The sequence below is a fragment of the Hemicordylus capensis genome, chromosome 1 (assembly GCF_027244095.1).
Source record: "Hemicordylus capensis ecotype Gifberg chromosome 1, rHemCap1.1.pri, whole genome shotgun sequence".
Taxonomy (NCBI): Eukaryota; Metazoa; Chordata; class Lepidosauria; order Squamata; family Cordylidae; genus Hemicordylus; species Hemicordylus capensis.
In genome coordinates this window covers 17,868,186-17,882,118 of record NC_069657.1, presented here as the reverse complement: position 1 = coordinate 17,882,118, position 13,933 = coordinate 17,868,186, and the positions used below count along the sequence as shown (strand labels likewise).

At 47.4% G+C, this 13,933-nt stretch overlaps 1 protein-coding gene across 1 annotated transcript in view; it reads right to left on the bottom strand.

Moving 5' to 3' along the window:
* Positions 1 to 13,933, bottom strand: part of PLD4 (phospholipase D family member 4) — a 34,189-nt gene that overhangs the window by 18,738 nt on the left and 1,518 nt on the right. The window contains exons 2-4 of the mRNA XM_053259610.1: positions 5,919 to 6,008; positions 3,014 to 3,201; positions 869 to 1,052 (exon numbers count right to left, since the gene is read on the bottom strand). Coding sequence (XP_053115585.1) covers positions 869 to 1,052; positions 3,014 to 3,201; positions 5,919 to 6,008 — 462 coding nt within the window. The remainder of the gene's footprint in view (positions 1 to 868; positions 1,053 to 3,013; positions 3,202 to 5,918; positions 6,009 to 13,933) is intronic.

Sequence of the window (13,933 nt, the reverse complement as noted above, 5' to 3'; positions counted from 1 at the left end):
TAAATTAACGTTCAGTGTAGGATCGCTTCCCTGCAAACATATTCCAATCAGTATTCTGCTGACTACAAAGAGATGCTGTGAGAAACAGTATGATGTAGTGATTCGCATGTCAGACTAGCAGTCGGGAGATCCAGGTTCAAATCCCCACTAGGGATGAAGCTTTCTAGGTACATTTATGCAGCATCTCCAGTGTCACTCCCTCGCACCCTAACAGGGCCCGCCCGCCCATTAAAGCTATCTAGACACTCACTTAGGGTACAAAGCTGATAAGGATGGTCTGGGTCACGTAAGACTGTGAGGATCATGACCAGTGTTCCCTCTAAGGCATGCACGCGTGTGCACGCTCACAAGTTTCTGGATGTCCACTCAGTTAATTTTAGATCCCGCTCAGGTTGAATCCGGAAGGCCCCACTCTGAATGCACATGTGCACACACAATGCTTTCATACTGCCGCCCAGAACAAAACTCATTCCGCACATAGATGAAAATTTTTTAGAGAGAACACTGATCTTGACTGCTCTTCTGAGCTCCTTGGAGAAAAGGTGGGAGAGCAATGTGCAGCAGGACTTGACAAATCCAGGAGCCAGGGACCCCTGGAGCCTAGAAATTTAATCGTGGCTCCTAGACTAGGATAATCAGAGGTAGAGTTATTGAATAATTATTTGTTCCAGGCAACCTGTTTCTTTTCTAAGTATGTTACTTGTACAGAGGATAAAGAGAAGCCCATTTACACACCCACCCACTCCTTCATGTTCATTATCAAGTCCACTAATACTGTCCATTGTCTAGCACCTACATTTTTGGACTGGCTCCTAGATCCAAAGAAAAACCGTCAAGACCCAGGGAACAGCCTTGCTTTGCAACTGACCTGTTTCGATGATGTGTCATTGATACCTAGGTCTTTTCCCGTCAGAGTCCAATAGTAAGAAGCCACATGGATGCTTTCCTGAGTCCTGTTTAAGAGCTCCATCCATGCTTGAGACAAGGGTTTTGCAGCACCACTGTGTGGCTCATATGGCATGTCACAAGGAAGGCTTTCCACAAGCTGAAAACTGCAAGACAATGACATATCATGAAAGCAAGAGACCTGATTGGAGGAGAGAAGAGGTAACCAGCACCTCTCTCTGGGTTTGGCCCAAACATCAGTCAGAGGGGACACTTTACTGGGACCCAGAAGCATGAGGAAGTGCTTGCCAACCCTCCAGGATTGATGTGGAGTCTCCAGGAATTGGCATCAATTTCTGGATGACTTCTGAAAGTTATCCTGGAGATCTTAGTGGTTTAATATTTTGAAAGATACTGGGGAGAAATATCTCCAGGAAGAACTTCAATCTAGGCTTGGGTTGGGCTGCCAGTCCACCATTACCATGGCGGGGGTGGGGGGGGGGATAAGGCTAAATTGTAATTAATGCTTGACAATATTTGTGCAGACTTCTTTCCCTCTATCTTTATGAGGTGTCCAGCCCTTGGAGAATTTTGTGAGGGCTGCACAGTCCTCGGGGACATAATTTCAGGAGGCTAGGGGTGTGTGGGCCAGCTCAGTTCAAGCCAGGCTCCACATCGAACCGGCTTGGCTTGACAGGTTCAAGGTCAAACTGGACTGGCCTCAACCAGTCTGAGTTCAAACCGAACTGGACCCAGTTCGAACCAAGCCAGTTCAGAGCTCTACCGTTAAAGGGGAATCTGGTGGAGATTCCTCTTTACCAGTAAAGGGGCGGGGGGGGCTTCCCTAAACCTAGAGGGGGCATGATGATAGTCATTTAGTACTTACAAGTACTAGCAGCAACGGCCACCAGTAAAGGGGCAGGGGTGTGTGTGGCGGGGCGGTGGCAGCTCCCTCCCAACTCTGCCGCCTCCCTCAGAGTAGCCTGGGCCAGCAGTGCACCAGTTTGGCCCTTCTCTGGGATGGTTTAGGCCACTGCACATGTGTGCAGGGGCGTATCTAGTGTGGGGCAGGTAGGGTATGTGCCCCAGGCACCACTTAAAGGGCGGTGCCATTTAAAAAAAAAATTAATGGCCACCAAAATCAAAATGGCCACTGTGCATGCTCAAATGGCCTCTGTGAGGCCCTAGGCCATGCCAGGCCTCACAGAGGCCATTTCAGCGTGCATGGTGGCCATTTTGTTTTCAGTGGCCATTTTGTTTTCAGCCCCTGGGGACACAGACTGCCCATGCCCTCCCGACACCATTGGCCTGAAGTTATTTATTTTGTGAACCGCCCAAAGAATAATGGTTCTAGGGTGGCCAATAAATAAAGATGTTGTTAGTTTTATTCATTATTAACTTAATGTTGAGGACATAGAACATTATGTATTGTATTGCCCTCTTTTTCAGTGCCCTTGGGAGAGATTTTTAGGACTAATCTTATATTAAATTCAATGGGGGTGGGGAATGCTAAGGAGAAAATTTGTTGGTTGCTGGCTGATGTTGATCCATATATTACATGTCAAACTTGCAAAAGCGGCTAAGACTATCCATATTGCATTTTTGGGAACTATTGCAGTAAACTGTAATGAAGATTTTTTAATCTGAGAATATTTTATCTTATTTTATTCTTTGGTTTGGAATATGTATGTATTTTAAAATAGCTTTGTAAAGGCTTATAGTCACATACAATAAACTGGACTGGTAAAGGTAAAGTGTGCCATCAAATCACTGTCAACTCCTGGCGACCACAGAGCCCTGTGGTTTTCTTTTAGTATAATACAGGAGGGGTTTGCCATTGCCATCTCCCGTGTAGTATGAGATGATGCCTTTCAGCATCTTCCTGTATCACTGCTGCCCAATATAGGCATTTCCCATAGTTTGGGAAACATACCAGCGGGGATTTGAACCAGCAACCTCTGGCTTGCTAGTCAAGTAATTTTGACCAGAACTTAATTTGCTGATTGTTAAGAATTCTGTGCAGCTCCCTAGTAGGGCTCCTTATCTAGGTTATGTTAGCTTCATAGGATACAAGCTCGGGCCAAAAGGGCTTGGGAAACATACGCCCCAAACTCTTGGCTTGGCTTACTTGCATGAATCATGACATCTACGGTTGCTGTCCATCTCAGACACTTTGCCTCTTCCCGTTTGGGGGTCATCCTTATCTTGTGAGCTACTGCTGACAACTTCATCTTCCGAAAAGATTATAGTGGAGGGTTCCATGAAGTGCGTTATTACTACAACAAGGAGCCCAACAACTGAAATCAGCCCAAACACCTGGAACGAGAAAAGAAGCCCCATTACATAGGAACATAGGAAGCTGCCATATACTGAGTCAGGCTATTGGTCTAGCTAGCTCAGTATTGTCTTCACAGACTGGCAGCGGCTTAAATGCAGCCCGTCAGCACTGAAGGCTTTCCCCTGTGCTGATATGTATAAAACCTCCTGCAACAGTAGCGGGAGGAAGAGGAAGGAGGAAGGAATGTCAAAACCTCACTTGGAATACTGGCTGAGCTGGAGCCAGAAGCAGAGCTACAATCGGGCGGAAGCATCCAGAGGACACAGGCTGCCCTGCCTCCAGAGCCGCCTCGCCCTGCCTCAGGGGCCACTTCATTTGCCTCCCCCGCCTCCCGTCCCCCGCTAGCCAGCTTGCTAGCCACTCCTGCTGCCGCCCGCCTGCTGACATAGGAACATAGGAAGCTGCCATATACTGAGTCAGACCATTGGTCTATCTTGCTCAGTATTGTCTTCACAGACTGGCAGCGGCTTCTCCAAGGTTGCAGGCAGGAATCTCTCTCAGCACTATCTTGGAGATGCTGCCAGGGAAGGAACTTGGAACCTTCTGCTCTTCCCAGAGCGGCTTCATCCCCTGAGGGGAATCTCTTGCAGTGCTCACACATCAAGTCTCCCATTCAGATGCAACCAGGGCAGACCCTGCTTAGCTATGGGGACAAGTCATGCTTGCTACCACAAGACCAGCTCTCCTCTCCTCTCATTCCCGGGAAGTAAAATAATAAAATAGCAAAGGGATAATCCAGAAAAAGGGCCTCTACAGGGGGAAAAGACAAAAACTGGAGGAGGTGAGAGGAGTCAAACTATCCATCGGCCATGTTGGCTCCCAAGGCAGGGCCTGGGACATTCCCACTTCATCATTCACCTGAGGCATGAGCTCACTGGATGCCTTTCTGCAGCCTTCTATCTCTCAGCCTCCCACCCGTCATAAGGGGGGTTATTATAATATTGGCCTACAGAAGGATTATGAGGGTTCCTGTGTGCATCGAGCAATCTGGGCACTTAGGCCAATGCCATGTACTATCACTTCACTTTTTCATTCCTCGGTTATCATGATACTACTGCTAAAAATATCAAGGAGGAAGTAGCATCCACCTGCTGCATGATACGGACTGATGATTTGCAAAGTTTCTGTTTTGCTTGAAGGAAATTGGTCTTGAGCGATAGAAAGCAGGCTGGGTTCACTTACTGCCTTTCTGGAAAATATCCTATAAGTGCTCATTTGGGCCAGTTTGATGTACACGTGCATGCAAAATCATTCTAAGACTGAGGGAACGTAACCCAAATCCTAAAAGTGGCTCCATTGACTAGGTAGTACAGGGGTTCTCAAACTTGGGTCCCCAGATGTTGTGGGACTACAATTCCAATCATCTTTAGTCACAGCAGACTTTGGCCATTGTGGCTGAGGTTGATGGGCGTTGTACTCCCACAACATCTGGGGACCCAAAGTGTGAGAACCTTTGATGTAGTACCAAAGTAGGGAAGGATTGTGGAGGGTCTTCCTATCCTATCCACGCCTGCATGGTGTAGTGGTTAGAGTGCTGGACTAGGACTGGGGAGACCCGAGTTCAAATCCCCATTCAGCCAAATACTTGCTGTGTGACTCTGGGCCAGTCACTTCTCTCTCAGCCTAACCTACTTCACAGGGTTGTTGTGAGGAGAAACTTAAGTATGTAGTACACTGCTTTGGGCTCCTTCGAGGAAGAGCAGGATGTAAAAAATAAAATAAATAAAATGCTTCTACTCTTCACTATTCTGATCACTAGTTCAACCACTATTCTATCCAAAACTCTGGCAAAAACAAAAAGAGAAAGCTTCAAAGAGTCATATGTCTGTGCACTACTGTTCTCGAAAAGCTCATGATGGTGTCAAGGGCGGCTGCTCCTGAATTATGATTTCATCTTAGTCACAGAACTATAGAGTCAGATGGATGGAGCCTTGTAGGCCCTCTCATCAAGCCTGCAGCTTGATGTTGGAAATTCAAATCATCCCCAGTAGATGGCTAATCAGTCTCAGCTTGAAGACTTCCAGTGAGGGATAGCCAACCACCACCCTAAGAAGGGTTATATTGGTTTATGTCAGGGAGGAGAGCTGGTCTTGTGGTAGCAAGCATGAATTGCCCCCTTTGCTAAGCCGGGTCTGCTTTGGTTGCATTTGAATGGGAGACTACATGTGAGCACCGTAAGATATTCTCCTTAGGAGATGGGGCCTTTCTGGGAAGAGCATCTGCATGCTTGCAGTTCCCTCCTTGGCAACTCCAGACAGGGCTGAGAAGACTCCTGCCTGCAACTTTGGGGAAGCCGCTGCCAGTCTGGGTAGACAATACTGAGCTAGATGGACTAATGGTCTGACTCGGTAGAAGGCAGCTTCCTAGGTTCCTATGATGAGCTGTGGACAACACCCGGGGTGAGCTGGGAGACAACAGTTACCAGGCGAGGTCCTGCACCAAACAGGAAGCCTCTCCATCCTGTTTAGGAGAGCTCAATGGTTGACCAGGGTGGGCGGAGTCAGCAGGAATCTGGGAATCCATATTGACCCCAAAGACATCTAGACTGCACCCACTTAGAAGAGCCTCATACTGAGCCACATTTTCCTGGTTCTAGTGCTGGGAGGCTCAAGCTACTGACAATATAATATATTTTACTTCCCTCACATTTACCATAAATTGGTTTTAGGCCACTGCAGTTTATTCCAGTACTTACGATTTTAAAGCTGTTTTGCTCATTTTGGTGCAGTTTCAAAGAAAACGGCCCATTTGACATCATTGGTTTTAACAGTGTCCTTTTCATGATCTGTAAAGCAGAAATGTACAGCAAGGAAGCAGCAGAAATGGAATGAACTACAGCCATCCCTCATCAGCCACGGGGGCTGGGTTCTTGCAAAAACCTGCAGTTGGAAAATTCGCAGTTGGCAAGACATAGGAATCAATGGAAAACAGGGTGTTAGGGAGACCGTGGTCATGAAAACACCTCAAAATCAAAGGGGAAATGGTCAAAAATCACTGAGAAGTCTCAAAAATCCCCAAATATCACCAGAGAATCAGCTAGAATCAGCAAAAGTCACCAAGAGGAATGAGCAGATAGAACCTCTGGAAAATTTTTGAAACATCCCCCCCCCCCAACATAAAAATAAAAATAAAACCACACCCTCAAATGCACTTTAAGTCACCAGGAATCAGTAAGGGTCATCAAGAAGAATGAAACACAGCAATAAAAACACAGCACCCTTCTTCTCTCCCCAGTTCCACCCCAAGGCACATGCAAAGAAAACACAGCAGTAAAAACACAGCACCTTTCTCTCCACAGTTCCCCTCCCAACACATGCTGCACTGTGCAAAGTACAGGTACATATGTACTTGTACACTAAACTGTACATGTTTAGTGTACACTAAGATGACACTAAACTATTTAGGGTAGTGAAATCCACAACGGATTGTGAGGAACTCCAAAAAGATCTCTCCAAACTGGGGGAGTGGGCAACAAAGCAAGGGTAAAGTGATGCACATTGGGACGAAAAACCCCAACTTCAAGTATATGCTGATGGGATCTGAGCTGTCAGAGGCTGACAAGGAGAGGGATCTTGGGGTCATGGTGGACAACTTATTGAAAGTGTCATCTCAGTGTGCGGCAGCTGTGGAAAAAAGCTAATTCCATGCTGGGAATCATTAGGAAGGGGATTGAAAATAAAAATGCTAATATTATAATGTCCTTATACAAATCTATGGTGCGGCCACATTTGGAGTACTGCAGACAGCTTTGGTCACCGTATCTTAAGAAGGATATTGGAAAAGGTGCAGAAGAAGGCAACCAAAATGATCAGGGGCCTAGAGCACCTTTCTTATGAGGCTAGGCTACAGCATCTGAGGCTCTTTACCTTGGAAAAGAGGCAACTAAGGGGAGACATGATTGAAGTGTATACAATTCTGCATGAAGTGGAGAGGGTAGACAGAGATGAATTTTTATTCCTCTCTCACAACACTAGAACCATGGGTCACTCCATGAAACTGAAGGTTGGGAATTTTAGGACCAACAAGCGGAAGTACTTTTTCACACATCGCATAATTAATCTATGGAATTCCTTGTCATGGGATGTGGTGATGGCTACCAGCTTGGGTGGCTTTAAAAGGGGCTTAGACAGATTCATGGAGGACAGGTCCATCAATGGCTACTAGTCTGATGGCTGTGGGCCATCTCCAGCCTCAGAGGCACGATGCCTCTCAGTACCAGTTGCAGGAGGGCAACAACAGGAGAGAGGGCATGCACATACCTCTTGCTTGTGGACTCCCCAGAGGCATCTGGTGAGCCACGGTGTGAAACAGGATGCTGGACTAGGTAGGCCTTGGGCCTGATCCAGCAGGGCTGTTCTTATGTGTACACACTTACTTCTCTCTCACCTCCGCTTCTCCTCTCTCCTCCATCTCTCTTTATCTCTCTTTCCTCTACTCTTCTGCCTCTCTTTCTCTCCTCTGTGCCTCTCTCTCTTCCCTCCACTTCTCTCCAATGTCTCTCTCACTCCTCACTCCTCCACCTTCCCTCCACTCTTTCCCACTTCTCGCAAGCAAAAATTGTGCCTCTTGCAAAACAGAATTCCATGAGAAATCGTGTATACTTGAATCGCTGTTGGTGAGATCAGTCATAATTTTCCAGTCGCAGATACTCAAAACCGTAGTTGGGAAAACCGCAGTAGGCGAGGGATGATTGTAATCAAGTATACTTTCTATCAATGTCATACGCCAGTGCTTAGCAAACTTTCTTTCCTCAGGGAATCCTGTCCTTATCAACATGTGTGTTATGGGGCCCCTGAATATTGTAGAGCAGGGATTCTCAGTGTTGGGTCCCCAGATGTTATTGGACTTCAACTCCCATAATCCCCCCCAAAAGGCCACTGAGGTTGGGGATTATGGGAGCTGAAGTCCAATAACATCTGGGGACCCAATGTTGAGAATCTCTGTTGTAGAGGATTCTGCGATGTGGTGTGCCACACAATCACATGTAGTATTATGGGTCCAATGGCTTAGGCCATTGTGGCTGGGGATGATAGAAGTTGTAGTCCAACAACATCTGGGGACCCAAATTTGAGAACCCTGGCATAGGTTATTGGGCATCAGTGCTGCTCTGGGTGAGAGTACACCCTAGACTAGTCCCCACTGTTAGGGATGTGCAAACAGGTTCAAAGTCGAACAGGTTCGGTTCAACAGTTTGGGGTCGAACCGAACCACCCCTTCTTGGTCCAACCCTGGACTGAACACACACCGTGAGGGGGGTTTGCGAGTCAAATTGTATACTTACTCCCTCCGGCGGGAGGTTCTCTGAGGGGCTAATCACTCCCTTCCACCGGCCTTCCTCATGGCAAAAATTGTTCTTTGGCCCTTTCCGGGACTTTCCCATTTTGGAGGCCGCTGCACATGTGCACTGGGCCCCTTGGTGGCCAGGTCATGACCCAGGCCAAGCAGAGGTCCAGTACACATGTACGGTGGCCTCCAAAATGGCCAGCACGAGGGGGAAAGGGGGGATTTAAAAAATGAGTTGTGAACACACACACCCGAACCAAACCCAGGGGGTTTCAAGGGGGAGCAAAACCAAACTGGCCTGGTCCTGTCTGAGTCCAGTTCAGACTCGAACCTAACTGGGCCAGCTGGTTTTGTGCACACCCTACCTGCTGTTACAAACACATTTTGTGTGTTCTCACTTACTCATCTTCTCATTGAGGAAACCCCCTTAGTAGCTGGGGGAAATCCCCCTGGAAACACTTCAGGGTTTCCCACTAGGCAGAATATTGCAATAGATGAACATCTGTTATGGTGGGGGAAATCAATGATCTTTCTTATTTGCCTGTTTCAATATAAATAGGTCCGATGCAGCATTTCTGCCTGAAGATAACAGCATAGAAGTTCCTTATTGGTGGGAAATGTTGGGTGAATGTGGTGCTGTTGGGTTTCCTCACACAGTAATTCATAATAACTGATGTAATAACTCATTACAGCAGGGTCAGCTTACTGAGTGATGGCCACAGGTATAAAAATGTTAACTTGCCCCTAGTGCTAGGCAGTATAGAAGGTAGAAACCATTATAGGTTTTTCTTTTCCAAGGGGCACTATTTGGGATACCAGAAGGAGGGAAGAGATCTTTGGGGGTGGGAGCAATAGTCTCAGCCAGGATTAAAAGCACACTTTGGGATATATTCCATTCAGGATTAAGTCTGCAATCCTAAACACAGTTATTGGGGAGTAAGCCTCATTTGCATAGCCAGCCAAACCTCATTTGCATAGCCAGACCTAGGCGGATATCTAGGGCACCAGTTCTTGGGGGTGGGGGCGCAACATACCTCTCTTTCCCTCTCCAAGCAACCACTGACATGTCTGATTTGCTGGGATTGCCCATTCACTCTCCTCCCTGGAGGGGGAGAAAGAGCAAGCGAGCAAAGTCAATCTTGTCTTGCTTGGCTCTCTATCCTGTCCTGAGTATTTAACAACCAGGGACCTGCGTCAAAGGGCACACTTGTGCCCTTTGATCCAGGTAAAAGCCTGGGATAAATTCTCAGGCTATCTGGTAGAACAGCGCCAGGACTGGCCTTGATCCCGGTGCTTCACACGATTAGCCCTACCCAAGTATCTCTCCCAAAGCCTGGGTAGTGCTGCTTGTTTTTGACCTAGGGTGCCAAAAACCCTTGGAACAGCCCTGCACATTTGACATACTTCTTAATAACCATGTATAGGATTTCACTGCCTAGTGCCAAAACATGGTGCATTTTTATGTATATGAACTGTGGTTTTTGGTCAAAGCTCTCACAATAACAGACATAAGTTTTGGACAGTATATAAATATGTTAAATAAAATCAAATACTACGAATGCAAATGCCCACAAGCATATCTCAGCCAAGCAATTATATAAATAAGCTTGCTCCTGACAAATCAATCCAATTATATTGCCCTTGAGTACAACCGTTAGAAATTGATAAAATTGTTTCCTCATGTTAGCAGTTAAATTGTCTAGCCTTTAAAGTTATCACAAGATTGTCTGCTGTTTCTAATTGTTCTTGAATCCGAATCTATTGAGAATTATTAGAAAGAGAATAGTGAGAATCTATAGCCTTTGGGTGCAATTTGTGGAGTCTAGAATTGTCCCTGAATTGCAGTTTCAATCAGTCATCTTAAACCCCATTTTAGTTGACCAAGAACATATACGGGGTTAAGATACATCAATCAAGGAGTGATTACTCAAAGTACAATCAAGATACAGCAGCAAGCATGTTGGCTGCCATGAAAAAGAGGGGGAGAGGCGATTCCCACGATCAGTGGGAAGCGCCATTAGGGGGTTTGCGGGGAGATCCCCGCAGATGATCGAAATGGAGCCCTGGGCGGCCGGATCAGCCGCCCACATGACTGCTGGCTCCGTCACAGAGCCACCGGGGACTGCGGAGATCGGGGGCCACATGGCCCCCAGAAGTTCCAGGATGCCCCATGCAAGTACGCGGGGTATCCTGGAGGGACCCCTGAGCCCTGGAGGCCGCTTGCAGCCTCCCGGTCAATGGTCTACTCGTGTGTCGCTGCATGCTGCAGTGACACACAATCAAAAAGCCGAGGTTAACAGCTAAGGGGAGGGGTACTTTGAGCGGTTTGCTGTCGGGGGCCGCGCAGCTCCCGTTGCAACACACGGTCGGCCAAAAGCAGTCTAGGCTCCCTTAGCCCACTTTTGGCCAATCGTGAGAATCGCCTCGGAATGTTCTATCTAGAAAATCTTTTTAAGAGATCAATGGAATTTAATCTATGGTCTCTGATTATTATTTTTTTAACCGTTTTTGTCCACAACATATTTCAACTGGCCCAAGCCTGGGCACCATTGGACAATTGGGTGGAGAGAGATGCAGGTGCCTCGAGGACTCTCTGAGCTGCACACCCAACAGGGCTGGCCCAAGGTGTTGTGGCACCTGAGGCAAACTGCTCCTTGCCACTGGTGGGATCCAGACCCTTTTCAAAGAAATCCTGGCAACAGCCTCCTCTTCTCTCCACATGTTTCTTACATAAGAACATAAGAACAGCCCTGCTGGATCAGGCCCAAGGCCCATCTAGTCCAGCATCCTGTTTCGCACACTGGGCCACCAGATGCCTCCAGGGAGCCCACAGGCAGGAGTTGAGGGCATGCCCTCTCTCCTGCTGTTACTCCCCTGCAACTGGTACTCAGAGGCACCCTGCCCTTGAGGCTGGAGGTGGCCCACAGCCCTCCAACTAGTAGCCCTAGTAGCGATCTGCACAAATCGTGTTTCATAGCACAATTGGAAACACATCGCCGGCCCCTTTAAAGTGGAGAAGAGCCGGTGTAGTCCTGCTCCTCTGCTGCTTGCAGCCACTTCCTGAATCGGCGGTGCTCCTCCCAGCTATGTGTTGAATACTTATATACCACTTTTCAACAAAGTTCCCAAAGCAGTTTACATAAATATAAATAAGCAAAAACCACCTGCACACACCAGAGGCCGTTACGCGACACCAGCATGCAATGGCCACTGCACGTGCGGGGGGGTGGGGGGGCATGTGTGTGCCGGTGCCACACGAGGGTAGCTCTGAGAGAGGGCTGCCGGCATGTGCAGATAGCTGGGAGGAGCGCGGCTGATTCAGGAAGCAGCAGCAATTGGCAAAGCACCTGCTGTTCTCCGTTTTCAAGGTGGAACATAGGAAGCTGCCATATACTGAGTCAGACCATAGGTCCATCTCGCTCAGTATTGTCTACACAGACTGGCAGCGGCTTCTCCAAGGTTGCAGGCAGGAATCTCTCTCAGCCCTATCTTGGAGATGCTGCCAGGGAGGGAACTTGGAACCTTCTGCTCTTCCCAGAGCGGCTTCATCCCCTGAGGGGAATATCTTGCAGAGCTCGCACATCAGGTCTCCCATTCAGATGCAACCAGGGCAGACCCTGCTTAGCTATGGGGACAAGTCATGCTTGCTACCACAAGACCAGCTCTCCTCTCCATTGCAAGGTGCAAGGGATGTCTTTCGAATCGCACTACAAAATACAATTCGTGCACATCCCTACTTGCAAGCTTTGCAAGGAGGGTGAGGAGCGGTGCTTCTTGCAAAGCTTGGAAGGGTCAGAGCTGTCCCAAAGAGCTGCTCTGATGAGCAACCTTGCTGGCGCCCCAGCCTTGCGGGCACCCGAGTCATCTGTCGTCTGAGGCAACGGCTTCACTTTGTCTTATGAAATCTCTGCTTATTGAAATGTTGCCTTATGAAATGTCTGCATATATTGGATATCCCAGTATCCAAGCCCTGGAGCACTATCAATCAATCAGTCAGCCTTCCTTTAAAAGAAAGTGTGTTGTTTGGCATGTCTACCTAGTACCTACACACAGTTCAACCTTATATAAGATTATAAGCATAGTGTGGAAAACTACTGAGTAGGTTACATATATAGGTAGGTCTGATGAATACTCTCGAGGGGGTCTGGAATACAGACCGAGGACCCTCCTCCCTCTTTCCATCCTTCCAAAATAGTGCCAACCTCTTCTTTGTTGCTAACTGAGCAAAGAGGCATCTTTTAAAGTGGCAGATCACTTGTATTAAGCAGGAGGGCTGGACTAGGGCCGAGGAGACCTGAGTTCAAATCCCCATTCAGCCATGAGACTTGCTGGGTGACTCGGGGCCAGTCACTTCTCTCTCAGCCTAACCTACTTCACAGGGTTGTTGTGAGGAGAAACTTAAGTATGCAGCACACCGCTCTGGGCTCCTTGGAGGAAGAGCGGGATATGAAATGTGTAAAAAGGAAAAAAGGAAAGGAAAGAAGCTATCCATATCCAACCCCAACACAGCATACTTCCAGAGGTTGTTGCTGGTGTCTAACTTCTGTTCCTTTGTAGATTGTGAGCTCTTTGGGGACAGGGAGCCACCTTATTTATTATTTCTATGTAAACCACTTTGAAACCAAGAAGCAGTATATAAGAAGTAGTAGTTTGTATGCACCCTTCAGCAAACAAAGGGTCAAGAGCACAGGAGGGACCATCCACTGAAAGAGTGACAGTGGAAGTAGATACGTACTGCTCTATACCACTATTAGTCATCAGACTGGTAAATATGTTCATAGTTCAGGCATCTCCATAGAAACAGAGAGAGAAAGAAGGGCACTGAAATTAGTGAGGAGGTGACAGTTACGTTTTTCTGGAAACGTTTCACCAGTTTTGTTAATAGGGGGAAAGCGTACTAGTTCCAAAGCAGACTGGGAGAAATTCTGGAAGTGGATGGAGGAGGTGACCCCCCCCCCGCCGATTACGTAAATCACATTTCATATCTCCAAAGGTGTATCTAAAGCTGGCTTGTGTTTCGCTCTCAAACTGCTGTATACTTTTCTGGCAGACTGTATGGTATTTCAATCTGTAAATATTTCCTTTTGTACATAGTATTTTACCTGTATATATTTTGTATGATGCTCCAGGCTCTGGAAGCACCATAATTGTACCATAACTTTTGAGTAGTTTGACATCTCAATAAAAACCGTTCCCTCAAAAACCGTTCCCTCACGATCCTACTCAACTGACTCTCTGATATTTGGAGGTGGGAATGGAGTCCAAAACTGTTGTCTAGGGATCCAATGTTGCTCTCAAGTCTTCTAATTCAGGGGCTCTCAACCTGGGATCCCCAGATGATGGACTACAACTTCTCATCATCCCCAGCCACAAAGGCCATTGTGGCTAGGGATGATGGGAGTTGTCTCAACAATATCTGGGGCCCTA